This window comes from Dasypus novemcinctus, chromosome 17 (genome assembly GCF_030445035.2).
Source record: "Dasypus novemcinctus isolate mDasNov1 chromosome 17, mDasNov1.1.hap2, whole genome shotgun sequence".
Classification (NCBI taxonomy): Eukaryota; Metazoa; Chordata; class Mammalia; order Cingulata; family Dasypodidae; genus Dasypus; species Dasypus novemcinctus.
In genome coordinates, this window is record NC_080689.1 from 91,103,201 (window position 1) to 91,119,297 (window position 16,097).

Below are 16,097 nucleotides of genomic sequence, written 5' to 3' on the forward strand. Positions count from 1 at the left end.
ATTATTAGCATCTTCCAATCCCAAATACGATGTGGACCAAAAGAAAGGTGGATTGTTGATGAGAAGGAACGCCTTCCCTGATGATGTGGGTGTGTGCAGCACCATTCCTGAGTGCTGGAGGGGACCCTCTCCTAAGGTAGTGGGCTCTTAAGGAGACAAATTACAGAGAATGAACTTACTATTAATTAGAACTGAAACAATACGTGCTTTGGGACACTCCACTTAAAGAGAAAAACCTTGGGGACATTAAGGAATTTACTTTGCAGGAGAAGTTAAACTCATTAGTGAATAATAATTTTTTATCTCTAAAATTGTTATACTGTCCAAAATTTTCTCTTTTCCTCTGACTTTTCATGCACAGTGTTGATCATGAAATGGACCTCGGTTCACACTGCACTTCCTTTCCTGAGTAAAACCATTGCTGCAAGGAAGGAAATCTCAGAGAAAATTGTTTTGTAATGTCTGCAGAATATTATTTATCATGTGCTCCTCCCTGTAAAACGAATTTTTTTGAAGTCAGGAGTTCTGTTTCAGTTGTTCATAATTTAACGTTCTATGCATAGAAGTGTGCATGATGTTTTTATTTGCATAATTCTATACATCGTGTTGATTTTGCTTAAGAATAAGTGAAGCACCTGCTCTATCAGACCTTGGGAACTGAAGCCATTTTACCTATAACCACTAGGTGGAGGTGTTACTTTTCAGGTCAGCTAATCTCTTTATGTGATATTAGAAATTGGTCGACTTACAGGACAGTGCTAAGGGTGACTTGTAAGTATCTGCTGACTCATTCCTGGAGATAGGATTTGTGTTGAGGGGGATTCAGAGGCCTGGTTGAGGGGAATGCAGAGGTCTGGTTTGGGATGTACGGGGTCTGCTTTGGGATGTCCAAGAGGAGTTTGAAATATTTAAAATTCAGAGTAGACTGAAACAGATATACAATTATTGTACATCTTCATCTATCGTATGATATGAGTATATTTGACTCCCTATTCAATAGATTTAATTAAGTTCTGAAATTGTACACTTAAATATGCATATATTCTATTACAAAATCAATTTATGTTTTCAAGATGGTTACTGCTGATTTGGAAGAGTATAATTGGTAGTAAAATCTTTTACATTTCTCATTTTACTAAGTTTTGTTCAAATATGGGTCTTAAATTGATTTCTGAGTGTCTTGCAGGCATATGATTGCTTTTCCTGTGTTCACAATATTTTTAACTCCTTCCATTATTTGTCTTCACATCTCACCGCACAGGAATATTTGACTTTATACTCTCTAATAATTTGCATAGGCTCTTCTGGGACATCAATGTTTGCTCAGAGCTCTATTAATGCAGTTTACCAGGTGATGGGACCTGAGTACCTCACACAGGGGAGCACAATGATGTCACATTCCCAACTGCTAATCCTCTTGGTCCTCTGGGTCTCAGGTGAGAGGTTTAGAAGAGAGAAATCTTTATATATTTGGAGAATAGTTTTACTATGCTGAGTGAGCAAACCATTTTATCTATAGCAGATCTAATTATATATGATAAATAAGAAAACCTACATTTAGATAAACATTTTATACATTTGTGATTCATTGTATGATCTATGTTCTTTTCTGGTTGCAGGTGCAAGTGGGGACATCGTGGTGACCCAGTCTCCAGGCTCTGTGGCTGCATCTGCAGGGGATACCGTCACCCTCAAGTGCAAGGCTAGTCAGAGTATTGGCAACACCATACACTGGTACCAGCAGACACCAGGACAGGCTCCTAAACTGCTCATCCATTATGCATCCAACACAGCCTCTGGGGTCCCCGATCGGTTCAGTGGCAGTTGGTCTGGGACAGACTTCACTCTCACCATCAGAGGATTCCAGGATGAAGATTCAGGAAATTATTATTGTCAGCAAAGTAGCAACTTTCCTCCCACAGTGATTCAGCCTCGAACACAAACCTCCTCCCATGGTTGTAGAACGGCGAGTCCTGCAGCACCAGCTGCTTCCTCCCCACACAGATCTGACTTGCTTCCTCCATCTGTCAGAGAAGCTGCATCTTTTAGGGGTTTGTCCCATAGAAACCTGCATGTTTTTTATGGGCAGATCAAATTATGAGGACAGTAAATTTCCATTGCTTACTCTCTAGCATAGGTTCTAGTTAACTTTATACGCTGATGGATTGATTCTCTTTTCAGATTGGCTCTTTAATGCTGAATATTTGCCGTCTTGATTTCTTATCCTATCAATATCCTTCCTTGTACCCCATCATCCTCCAATTCTGAACCTCTCAAAGTTATATCGTTGATCCTTTATATTCATATCTTTCCCATGGAATATCATATTCCTCCTTCACTCTTTCCTTACATGGATTCTCTTTTCCATCCAAGCCTCTCTTTACAGTATCAAATAAGGTGATTTCATTTGCTATTCTACCAATCTGTTTTTTCTATAGATAACCATTTTCATTTCTTATTGACAATAAATAATAATAATGAATGCATGTAATATACAGGCTCATTGAAGAATGTTTATGTTCTAGGGGATGATGGTTATCAAATGAAATATATTCATCTTAATTTGGATATAAAATTCTCCATGGTGCTTCCTAATCCTCGATTTTTACCTTGTTTCTATAAAATTCACCAAATTTAAATATTATCTGTATGTTATGAGATCTGCGTTTCCTTCAACATATTCTTATATGTCTGAAATGACACATTTAACAATTTATTCTTTACAAAATTTCCAAATATTGTCTGTTCCATCTTGTAAAACAGAAAAATGGTAGAAAAAGAAATAAATGTTTATTTGATTGTCTGAGGTAATTTGGACCTCAGTAAAGCACGATCTTAAAGTTAATCCATTCTGCGAGTGTAACCTACCGTAGGTGGAACACCTTGAGTTGGTTAATTCAGTTAATGCCTGGCCCACTCTGGGTCTCAATACCATTACTGGAGTTTTTTATAAGAGCATGAGATTCAGACAAGAAGGAGAAAGCCATGGCAGCAAGAATGTGAAAGCCACGAAACCTGGAAGAGAAGGAAGAGACAAGCAGATGACACCAAGGGCCTTGAAAAGTGGGAGAGGAGTCCAGGATCACTGGAAGCTGGTGTTCAGGAAGAAAGCATTGCCTGATGATGTCTCGAGTTAGACATTTTTCTCAGCCTCTAAATTGTAAGCTTTTAAGTAAATAAATACCTATTGTGAAAGCCAGCCAATTTCAATAGCCTTGCAAACTAGAAAAGTCTATATTCAAATATTCACAGCAGAATTGAAAATCTGCCTCCTTTAGTATATCCGTTTTCATTTCTCCATCTCTTTCAGTTATTGTCATCCTTTCAAAGCAGCACTCAAATTCTTCAGCTTTATTCCCATACAAATATGTGACAATTTTCCTCCTGAACTTTTTTACCAATTTTAACTGTTCTCTCTAATCACCTTTGGGTTCTGAAGGAATTAATGGTTCTTAAGACTGCTGTAACACGAACAGTTTGGATAACCTTTAATTAACACATTAATCTCAGTGTAAAAGTAGAAATAGTCCAGAAATTCCAGGATTATTTCCTAAATTGCTTCATAAATACAAGGGCTTCACTAAATTTCTCATCCAACTTGTGGAGAATTCTCCAAACTCTCTCACATACATAACAGCTCTTTATTGGTCATATTGGTGACCATTTAAAAATCACTGAATCCATGTCAATCATTGACTCAAGTAATAGTAATTGAGCATTGAGAAGTTAATTTGGCAGTTGCAAAGATCACAGTTAGCAGCATAGTTTTATTTAAAAAAAGCATGTATATGTAAAATAAACACTATGCCATTTTTAAGTGGTAGAAAAACAAATAAAGGCATGGGAGAAGATTATGACATACAAATGGACAGTAATTTAAAAGAAGGTAATATTAATCTATCAGATAACTATTGCCATGTAATATATCATGGCCCAAACCCAATACCATAAACCTTAAGCTGTTGAAGTTTCTTTTAGCTGTAAAAAATGTTAATATTAGCAGACTATACAGATGCGGCTGGACTTATTCTTCTTTTATGGTCATCTGGCAGGCCCCCTGAGGCTCTATGATCTTTAGTTTCCTTCTCATGTCTGTTAGCTGGCCACCAGCATGGCTTTGGGTTTACTGAACCACAGGTCTTCGACCACCTGGCAGACTAATTCTAGCTTCTTCTGATGGCATATTCATGCTTCAAAAGAGGAAATGAAAGTCCATATCAGAGAGTTTTATGCCCTGACGGATCAACTATTTCTTCCCTGTGCCTACTTTAATAATCGAGAAAATGTGGCATTGGTGTGGAAAAAGTGGCCATGGTGGCTGCTGGGTGCGGGGAATGGGAGGAAGAGATGACATGTAGAGGCATTTTCGGGACTTGGAGTTGTCCTGAGTGGTGCTGCAGGGACAATTACCGGACATTGTATGTCCTCCCATGGCCCACTGGATGGAACGTGGGAGAGTGTGGGCTATGGTGTGAACCACAGGCCATGGGGTCCAGTGATGCCCAGAGATGTACTCACCAGATGCAATGGATTTGTCATGATGATGGGGGAGAGTGTTATTGTGGGGGGAGTGGTGGGCTGGGGGCGGTGGGGGTGAATGGGGACCTCATATTTTTTTTAATGTAATATTTTTAAAAAAATGAATAAATAAAATAAAATAAAATAAATAAAGTTTCCTATTTTCACTCCTTTTCATTATCTTTCCATCCCTCCATTCTATGTTATTATCCTCCAAATATAATATAAAGCTATAATCCTGGACATGACATGTTCAGATTCTCCTCTGGAGATCTTTTCTTTCACTCTCCCTCCTTACTTACTGGACCCTCTCTCCAGGCAGGCCCTTCTGCTCATGGACTCCTGAGTGTATTTTTACAGGCCTTGCTCAATGCCTTTGCAGCTTTCTACCTTTACTTTGGAAAAGAAAAGAAAATTTAAAAAGACAGGATAGTGTCTCTTTCTGTTGTTCTCTTTCTATTAACGTCCATTCCACAAATTTCAAATCCACTTATAAACGTGTGCAAATTTCCCTATGACCTTTTCCCCTCAAGTATCAATTTAGTTTGCACATCAGTTTTTTTTGTACATCTCTGACACATTCTACCCATGTGTCCTTGAGCAAATTACCTAACCTCTCAGTGCCAAGATTTTCTCAGATATAAAATGGATATAATAATTCTACCTATTTTGTAGGGATGTAGTGAAGCAAAATGAGTCAACACTCATAAAATACTGTGAGTTGAACCTGATGCATAGGAAATACCTGTTTCCTGTGATTCAAAATATTATATTTCTTTCAAAAATGCTTCAATTATTTATCCATTATTGATTAAATTAGTTGCCTGTGGCTTCTTTATCAACTTAAATGAAACTTGATAACTCAGAAGAATAGAATTCAATTCTCTCACAATTTGGAAGCCAGAAAATTGAAATAGCACCACAAGCCAGAAATCAAGGTGTCTGTAGACCACTCTTTTAGAGGCTCTTCAGGAGAGTATATTGCTCGCTTCTACCCGCATGTGGAGGCTTCCAGAATTCTTTGTTTTGAGACTTCATTACTCCACTTCCAAATCCAGCATCTTCATATATCTCAATGTTCACTACTCTCACTTTCCTTCTCCTCTATTTGTCAAATTATCCTGCCTCCCTTTTATTAGGAAACATGTGATGCCCAACATGAAAACCCAGAATAATCTCTCCATCTCAAATTAAACAAAGTATAAAATATCAAGTTAGCATGCATGGGTATCAGTGTTTAAGACCAGATGTTTTAAGGCTCTTATTGAGTTTATACTGCATCCTCTTCAAACCCAATGATACTCATTTTTCACACATACAAAATATATTCTCCTCATCCCAACATGTACAAATGTCTACACAAATTACAGCAGCAATTCAATTTCCAAACCTCATCTAAATATCACTTGCTTGGAAGTCCCAATTCACCATTTAACTTGTCTAAATCAGGTATATAAGACATTCTGGGTAGGATCTATTCTGGGACAAAATTGATTTCTCTCTGTGGCCCAGTAACTAGAAAATAAGGGTACTGATTCCAAAATACCATGGTGGGGCTGGCATACTACAAATTTCTCAGTCATCCCCATTATAAAAGGAAGATAAAGAAGGAAGGAAAGAACCTCTGTTCCCATACAATTTTGAATGTCTGAAGTTCTGTTATGTCTCATTGCCTGGAGTCATCTCTGTGGACTATTGATCTTCCCTTTGGCCCTTGGACCTGCCCTCTGGACCTCTGGCTCTGGCCTCTGCACCCAGGTCTCTGGTCTCTGAGCCCAGGTCTGTGGTATTTCTGCCTGCCAAACTGGTCTCTGTCTTCTTCTGGGATAGACTGAATTATATACAGATCCTTAATCATTGTCATTATCCTGTGGGTGTGGGCCAAGTGTCAATAGGAACTCTTGAATATGTTATTTTAGTTAAGGTGTGGTCCACCTGAATGAAAGGGGCCTTAATTCAGATTACTGGAGTCCTTTATAAATATGAGAAAATCATTCGTAGAGATAGAGGTTATAGGCAAAGGTCAGAAGACGGAGATCACCACACTCAGGCAACAAAGGAGAGGACAATTCTATGAATGCAAGGATAGACGATAAGGAACCTCAAGGAGCTATGGAAGACAGTATCAGAATGATATAGGCTTTGGGGAGAAACAATGCCTTGTTGATTCCTCAATAGTGGAAATCTTCTCGCCTCAAAATTATAAGCATATAAATTCCAATTTTTCAACTAATACCACTCAGTAGTATTTGTCATAGCAGCCTGATGAAATAAGGTATCACCCCTTCTTTTTCTTCAAAGGTTTTTGAATCTGCATAGTTTATCAACATACAGAATTTTGGAATTCCAACAGCCTTCTTTAATTTGGACCATTTATTGTCCCTTTCAGGTCAGTTGGCAGCATTTTTGATAACATAAACTTCACAAAAATATTGTGGTTTAGGAGAGTAAAATCCAAAATGATGGGGAGGGAGTATGGATAAGAAGTCTGAAATTTCATAAATCTTGAGAACCTCTAACAGAACTGTCACCTAATTTTGAAAAATGTGGTTACAACTTGATTCTTTGAGAGGAACATGGTACTGTATAGACACAAACACATTAGGATCAAATAAATGGAAAATTTGGAATATTTCCAACTCCTCACAATAGCCTCAAATATATGTCTACATATTTTCTTTTATAAATATGCCTAATCTGAAAACAATTTCACACACTGAAGTAACTGTTAACTTAATGTTGTCTGTTCATACAATAGGAACTTTCAAGTGGCATCACTCTGCTTGACTCTGAGAGACTTTGATACACAGCAGTAAGAAAAGCAAGAATTTGGAATGTGTGTGTTCCTAACACAGTTCTGAGGAAGCTTCCAGGCATTCTGTAAGATATGACAAACTAGGATCAATACATTCTGCACTTTGGTTAAAAAATGGGTTGAAATCATATGGGTAGCTAAAGATGTTCTTCTTTAATGTCAATAAAAAATGTCCATTGAACACCTATCATTTGTATGATGCATAATATAAGTATGGCAGGTTAAATGATGTAACTACAGTGAATTATGCATCATTTTATTTGATGTCAGCTTTTTCATTTTTTAAAATTATTTGATACCCCAATTTATGTTTTTCTTTAACTTTTCTAAGTTATTATAAATTGTATATCTAACCTTTAAACCCATCATTATATTCCATTTTACTATTAATGGAACTTGGCAATATTTTAGGCTTCATTTTTTTAAGAGATTTTGGACCACAGAGAGGTTCAACTAAGGCAGGGGAGGAATGCTGGTGTGGGGTGTTGTTGATGGGGGGTACATGGTTGGGTGGCGGTTCTCCAGGGCATATATATGGGATACATAAAAATGTTTGGATATACTCAGAGTAGTTAGAGTTAAAAACGACAACTGAGGGTGTTCTGTGTTCCCAGCCAAGGGAACACTTCCACATTCCCCAATGGAGCAGCAACAATCCCCCAAGTGAAATGGCAAAAAGAAATAAAGAAGGATGGTCCAAAAATGAGCACTTGATACTGATGACTATGCTTATGAGCTTGTGCACCTGAAATATGAACAAGGCTTAGAGCAGCAGGGTGCCTAAGAGTTGTCTCCTGAGAGCCTCCATGTTGCTCGAATGTGTCCACTCTCTAAACCAAAATCAGCATATAGAGGCATTACCTTCCCCATGGTGTGGGACATGACTCCCGGGCATGAGCCTCCCTGGCACCAAGGGATTACTAACAAGCTCCAGCTTGTGATGTAACTGAAAGAAGTCCTTGAATAAAAGGCCAATTCAAATAAGCAGAATATCTCAGTCTACATGTAATATCAGGTGTTAAAAACTGCTTTTTGACCTTGAATAAAAGGGGAAAATGGAAAGGACAAATGTGTTTATATGCTATGAGTCTTCAAAACAGAGTCAGGGTGTCATCAGAGGGATAATACCTACACATGCCTCAGCAGCGTCCCAGAGACAGCCAAAGTAGATACAACCCCAGGAACTGGTTATTCTGCAGGCTACAGAGACCCACAGGTTCTATGGTCAAGGCAGATGGCTCTGGAGTTAAGTGCCAAGTCAGTTGGTCCTACCCTAGAGTTTTTTCCTGAGTGGGATGGAGTTGGATTCAGATGTGACCTTTCTACCCATGCCTCTTCTGTCACTTTTACTGAACCTATGGTTGGTGCTGGGGCTGGTATATACTCATATCTCTGGACTGTTGATGTGACAGCCATGGTCTGAGCCTCTGCAGACATGCATATCCTACCATCTGGTTTATTGGACTTACCTCGACCAGGTAACAGGGAGGTGAAGAAGGTCAACCACCAGACCAGGGAGCCAAGTGTGCCTACAAGAGCAAGCAGGAGAATTGCATTCATCATCTATGTTGAATATAAACCTGCACTCAATAGGGAGGTGGAATGAACATAACCATCCCAGGGCCCACAGGAAGGCGCAATAGAGTATGAATTAGAAGGGATTTACTGATATTGTACTACGGAACTATTGTGATTTGTAATGGAAAATATTGTATCATTGATGTGGAGAAAGTGGCATGGTAACTGCTGAGGGTAGGGAGAGGGAAGAAGAGATATGATGTGGGGACATTTTCAGGATTGGAGTTGTCCTGGGTGGTACTCCAGGGACAGATGCTGGACATTTTATGTCCTGCCATTGTCCACTGGGTGGGCTGGGGGAGAGTGTGAACTATGATATAACTCATTATCCATGTGGTGCAGCAGTGCTCCAAAATGTATTCACCAAATGCAGTGAATGTGCCATGATGATGAAGGAGGTTGATGATGATGAAAAAGGTTGTTGATGTGGGAAGAGTGGTGTGAGGGGAGTGGGAGAATGTATGGGGACCTCTTATATTTTTTGAATGTAACATTTTAACACAATAGAGAAAGAATCAATGAAGTATTATTAACAATTTAATATCTGATAACAAATGGGAGAAAACATGTAGTCCTCTGTGCATGTTACAGTGTTTCACATCCTTTGATAAGAAGGTCCTCTACAGATCTTTATTGATATTCCCACCTCTGGTTCTGGCTTCTGCCCTACTTTAATACTCTGCCATTTCTTCCCTTTACACCATCTCCTCAATGAAGGAGGACCATGATTATTATTTTCTAAATCAAATTCACATTTTTCATTTCTTAGTCAGTTTATCATTATAATCATCATAGAGTTCATAATTTGTGATATGTTTACATCTTTCATTACATGCCAATAAAAATAAGTGAAGATTTTAGCACAATTTCAAATAGTACTGCTGCTCCTTGCTTGATGAAATCTTGCTGCCAAATCCAAGAGTACTGAGATGGTCTAGAAAAGAAAAATTTAGGATCTTGATAGAATATGGGTTCCAAACATTGGGAATTCTGACCAATTTGCCTGGAACATATTCCAAGATTCGTATTTCTAACAAGTTTCCCAGCTGATTCTCATGTGCATATAATCTGGGAAAACATGAATCTTTGATGATTATGAGATCTTGTGTCATTTCCTTTTTTGTGGTTGAGTTCATTCCTGGTTAGTTACGTTAGACTTGCCTGAAAGTGTCCTGGTTACTATCAATTGTCCTTTTTTCTTCTCTAGTTAAGCATTTGTCTAAGACATTTTACATGCTATAAAACAGCATGCCTTTTACCATGGTATTGGCTTTGGCTATGCTATTTGTTTATGAGCTATACGTGGTAGAGGGTCCTCTAATTTTAACAAGTTAAATTTGATAAATACCAGCAGTTATTTGACTCACTTTCTTGGCCCTTGTCCTTTTCATCTTTTTTGTTTTTGCCTTTTTTTCCTTCCCCCATCCTCTGTCCTGCTGTTTTTGCTTTCTGAGTCCATTCACTATGTAATCTTCTGTATCTCTTTCTCTATTTGTCTTCTCTTCTCATTTTTCTCTTCTAGGAATCCCTGGGATTTGATCCTGCAGACCTCTGTAGTGGAGAGACGTTCCCTGTCATTTGCATCACCAGTTCTTGATTTCTGCTTTGCTTCACCTTGACTTTCCCCTTCATCTCTCTTGTTGCTTCATAGTCTGGCTACGTCACTCTCTTAAGCGGGCACTAACTCACCATGCTGGCAATTGGCTCATTGCCTGTGCACTGCCTTGCCATGTGGGCATTCGTGCAGGCAATTGGCTCACCACATGGGCACTTGGTTCACCATGCAGCCACTAGGCTTGCCGTGGGGGCACTCAGCTCAACACCTGGGCACATGGCTCACTGCTTGGGCAATCATGCGGACACTCACCACTCAGCCATGCTTTCTCTTTTTCACCAGGAGTCTCCAGCAATCAAACCTGGGTCCTCCCATATGGCAGGCAGAAAGCCCATCACTAGAGCCACATTCACTTCCCTCCATTTCACCTTTGCACAACTAAGTCTTTCTGATCCCAGACAGTGATGTGTGAAGTATGCCTACCTATTGTCCCAGTGTGCTCTTGCTCTTTTAGGCAATTGTGCCTCAGTCTGTGTTTTGATCTTCTACATATATTAAGTAGCCAAGTGGCTAGTCAGAGAGTATCATAAAATCCTAGGAGTACTCTATCAAAATATCACTAAGTGAGGGGCATAAGCCAACCAATTTATTATCTCACAGTTCTGGAGACTAGGAATCTGAAATTGAGGTGTGAAAAAGGGGTCCTCTTTCTTTCTTTTGGATGTGGCTTTCCAGTTGTTCCAGCACCATTTGTTGAATAGACAGGTTCTGGCACAGCTGGATGGTCTTAATAGCCTTCTCAAAAATCCCTTTCCTGTAGATGTGAAGGTCAATTTTTAAGTTCTCAATGTGGTTCCATTGTTGAATCTCTTTGTCCTTATGCTTGTACCATGCTTTTTGTTTTGTTTTAAACCACTTTAGCTGAGTAATATACTTTAAAGTCAAGAATTAAAAGCCCTTCTACTTCATTCTTTTTATTAAATACATATTTTTTTCTATTGGGGGCCCCTTACCTTTCCAAATAAATTTGATTATGGACTTTTCAGTTTCTTCAGAAAAAAACTTTTGTTTTATGGGGGGATTGTGTTGAATCTGTGAATCGGTATGGGTAGAATTGACAATCTTACCAACATTTCGTCTTCTTATTTATGAACCTGGAATGATCTTCCATTTATTTATTTACATCTTCTTTGGTTTCTTTTAGCAATATTTTTTAGTTCTCTGAATACAGGCCCTTTATGTACTTATTTAAGTTTATTCCTAAATATTTGATTGTTTTACTTGCTAGTAAAAATGAAGATATTTTCTGATTTCCAGCTCATATCAAAAATCAGTAGTGTATAGAAATTCTTTTGATTTTTGCATATTAATTTTGTCTCCCACCAGTTTATGGAATTCATGTATTAATTCTTTAAGCTTTTTCATATATTTTGGAAGATTTTTTAGATATAGGATCATGTCAACAGCAAATCGTGAAAATTTCGCTTCTTATTTTCCTATTTGGGTGTCTTTTATTTATTGGTCTATCCTAATTGTTTTAGCTAGAACTTATAGGACAGTACTGAAAATAGTAGTGACAGTGAGCATTCAACATCAGACACAAAGCTAGCTGTAGATTTTTCTTATATGCACTTTATCATATTAAGAACACTTCCTTCTATTCCTATCTTTTGGACTGTTTTTATCAAGATTTGGTGCTATATGTGTCAAATGCCTTCTCTGCATCAATTGAAAGGATTATGTGATTTTTCTTCATTAATTTATCTGTGTGTTTTGTTACATTACTTAATTTTCTTGTGTTGTACCACACTGACATAATCAGGATAAAACCAAAATGATTGTGGCATGTAATTCTTTTAATATGCTTTTGCAATTATTTGGCTGAGGATTTTTGCATATATATTCATTAGAGATGATGGCGTGTAATTTTCTTTTATGTAGTATCTTTATTCTGTTTAGCTATTGTTGTGGTTTTGGAGTCATAGAATGAGCTTGGTAGCATTCATTTTTTATCAAATTTTTGGAAGAGCTCAAGCAAGATCAGTATTATTTCATCTTTGCATGATTGCTAGAATTCACCTGTGAAGCAGTTTTCATCTTTGGAAGGTTTTTAATGACTGATTCAATCTCTATACTCATGATTGTTTTTGTTGAGGTCTTCTATTTGTTTGAATATCAGTTTAGGTGGTTCATGTGTTTCTAGGAAATCATCCATCTTGTTTAAAATTTCTAGTTTTTTCTACAATGTTGTTTACAGTTTCCTTTAAAGATCTCTTTTATTTCTATGAAGTAGGTGGTAGCGTCTCACCTCTCATCTCTTTTTTTCTTTGTTAGTCTAGCTAAGCAGTTGTCAATTTTGTTAATCTCTAAGAACCAACTTTACTTTGTTTGATTCTATTGTTTTTTAAATTTCATTTGTTTCTTCTTCGATCTTTACTATTTCCTTCCTTCAGCTCAGTTTGGGATTAATTTGCTGTTTTCTTGTTTTTTTTTTCTTGAGGTGTGAAGTTAGATGATCAAATTTACCTCTTTCTTCTTTTTTAAAATTAAACATTGAGGGCTCTAAATTTCCTCTATGCACTGCCTTTATGTTTTCCCGTAAGTTTTGTTATTTTGTCAATTTTGTCAATTTTGCCAATTTTTTAATTTAATTTTTAATTTTTTTAATAAGGGTACATGAATTAAAAAATGTTACATTAAAAATTTTAAGAGTTTCCCATGTAACCCCACACACAGTCCCCCACATCTAGAACTTCTTTCATCAGTGTGGCACATTCATTGCATTTGATGAATATATTTTGGAATACTGCCTCACTGCATTGATTACAGTTCACATTATAGTTACACTCTCCCCAAGTACTTATGGTGTTTTATAGCAGGATATGTAGTGTCCAGCATCTGATCCTGCAATATCATTCAGGACAATTCCAAGTCCCCAAAATGCCACCATATCACATCTCTTCTTCTCTCTCCCACATTCAGCAACTTCTGTGGCCACTGCCTCCATCCCCATGATACAATTTCTTACATTCCTAGAGTCACAATTGTTATAGTAAATACCATTACGTTCACACTAACCCATATTTTATTCCTCCATCCTGTTTACCCTGGGATGCTGATGTCCACTCCACATCTAAATCTAGATCCCACATGGCTGATGGATGTGATTCTCTTCTTGTCGTTGTAGACACTCTCAGTTCCCTGGTGTGGTGTATGACCATCTTCATCTCCCTCTTAGTAGACCTGTGTAAGTCCAACGAACTTGAGAGTAGGTTTTGCAACTCTGCTGAGACTTACGGCCCAGCTGGCACATTCGAAGTCCAGAGATTCAAGTCTCCTGAGCATGCACCAACCCCAGTGCCAACCAAAGATTCAGTAAAAGTGACAAAAGTGGTATGTGATAAAAGTCACCCTTGAGTCTAACTCCATCACACACAGGAGCACAAATTCTAAAGAAGAGCCCAATGACAGGGCACTAAACTCTAGAGTAATCTGCCATGATTGTAGAACCTGTGTGTCTCTGTGGCCCTCAGGGGGACCAGTACCTGGTGTTGCATCTACTTTGGCTGTCTCTGGGATCCTGCTGAGATAGGCATAAGTGCAACCCCTCTGATGACCTCCCGACTCATTTTTGAATTCCCTTGGGCATATAAACTAATTTGCTTTACCATTTGCCACTTTTATTCATGGTCTTTTTTTAGTTGAATCATCAGCTGGTGATTAGTAGTAATTCCTCATCACCAAGTAATTCCTTGTCATCAAGGAGACATGTCCCACACTGGAGGAAAGGTAATGCATTTACATGCTAAGTTTGGCTTAAAGAGTGGCTACATTTCAGCAACATGGAGGCTCTCAGTAGGTAACTCTTAGGCACCCTGCAGCTCTAGACCTAGTTGAAATTTCAAACACATAGGCTCATAAGCATTGTCTTCAGTCTCAAGGGCTCGTCATTGGACCCTCCTTCTTCATTCGTCTTTGTCCTTGCTCTTGGGAAACTGTTTCTGTTCCATTGAGAAAAGTGACAGAGCCTCCCCGGCTAGGAAATCAGTACTCCCTCACTTGTCATTTGTAATTCTACCTACTATGACAATACCCTATGAATATCTGAACATTTTTGTATACCCTATATATATGCCCTGGAGAACTACCTCCCAATCATGTGTCCCCCATCAAGGACAACCCACACTAGTGCTCCTCCTCTGCCACAGATGGACCCTTCTGTGATCTAAAACTTTTTAATGAAGCCTAATAGATTGCCAAATTCAACTAGCAGGAAAACGAAACAGTAATGATAGGTTTAACAATTAGAAATAGAATACATACTAATTTAGAATAACTAAAATAAAGACAAATAAATTAGGGTATTAAAAAATGAAAAATATCATAAAACTTTGTTTTTGTCATTTTGCCCTTGACACTGTAATAGGTGTTGTCCTGTATGTACTGTGGTAAGGCAATTTCTTCCATTCTTTCCTCAGTGTCTACATCCTTTTTTTTAAATTTTTAATTTTGTGTTCAAAAGAATAAAAAACTCATAATAAGTAAAGAAACAATTCAATATGCACTAGGCAAATTTTGGGGGGTAAATTCATTGAAGAAGTTATCCAATAACCTGATAATACCAGGTTGAGCAACGGGCATGCTCACATATTACATGAGGGATACAAAATGGCACAGCTCTTGGAAAACGTCTGACTATATCTTATACAGTTATGCATATACCTGATTTATGACTCAGCAATCCCACTCCTTGGTATTTTATACCCAAAATAATTGAAGCCTTATGTTCACACAAAAACCTGCACACACATCTTTACAGCAATCATAATCACTAAAAATTGGAAAACAGCCCAAATGTCTTGAAACTGGTGAGTAAATAAGCAAACTGTGGTAAACCTTCACAATGGAAAACTTTTCATCAGTAAGAAGGAGTGATGTGTGGATACATCCAACAGCTTGGACAAATCTTAAATGCATTATGCTAATGAAAGAAGTGAACTTGAAAGATTTCACACAGTACAGTTTCATTTATATAGCATTCTGGAAGATCCAAAACTGTTGGATCATAAAGAGCCCAGTGGTCACCAGGGGCTGGGGATGAGGGAAGGTTGACTACAGATTAGCCTAGGAGATCTTTTAAAGCTGATAGCACTGTTCTACATCTTGAATGTGTTGTGGTTACACAATCATGCATTGTATGAAAATCATATGAGCATACACTAAAAAGGGTGATTTTACTGTATGAAAAATTTGACTCAGTAAATTTTACTTAAAAAGAAAAAAAAAACTTGTGTTGATATTGAATATAAATTCTGGCTCAGAGCTCCCTGGAAACCAATGAAAACAACTAAATATATGAACTCACAGGCCTCTCATCCTGGGGAAAAAATCCAGTTTCTATTGTAACTAAGTTTTCCTAGTATCATAGTAGAGGAAAATTCCTGTCTTGAGAGTATTACCTATAAAACACTAGATGGTGAGTTGACTAGTTTCACTGAAAAGGCAAAAATATAAATTCATATGACTATTTCTCTATATCAATTTTTGTGAATAGATTTTGAAGTAGTATACAAAAATGACTTACCATAGTGTCTGGGAATCTAATAAGTGCTTAGTAAGTAATAATTTTTG

At 37.8% G+C, this 16,097-nt stretch overlaps 1 gene segment (V, D, J or C); it reads left to right on the forward strand.

The window, feature by feature from the left end:
* The first annotated feature begins 1,361 nt into the window (after positions 1-1,361).
* Positions 1,362-10,508, forward strand: LOC131273817 (immunoglobulin kappa variable 6D-21-like). The segment is given in 3 exon segments: positions 1,362-1,436; positions 1,620-1,966; positions 10,434-10,508. Coding segments are annotated over 3 exon segments (471 nt in total).
* Positions 10,509-16,097: the final 5,589 nt, after the last annotated feature.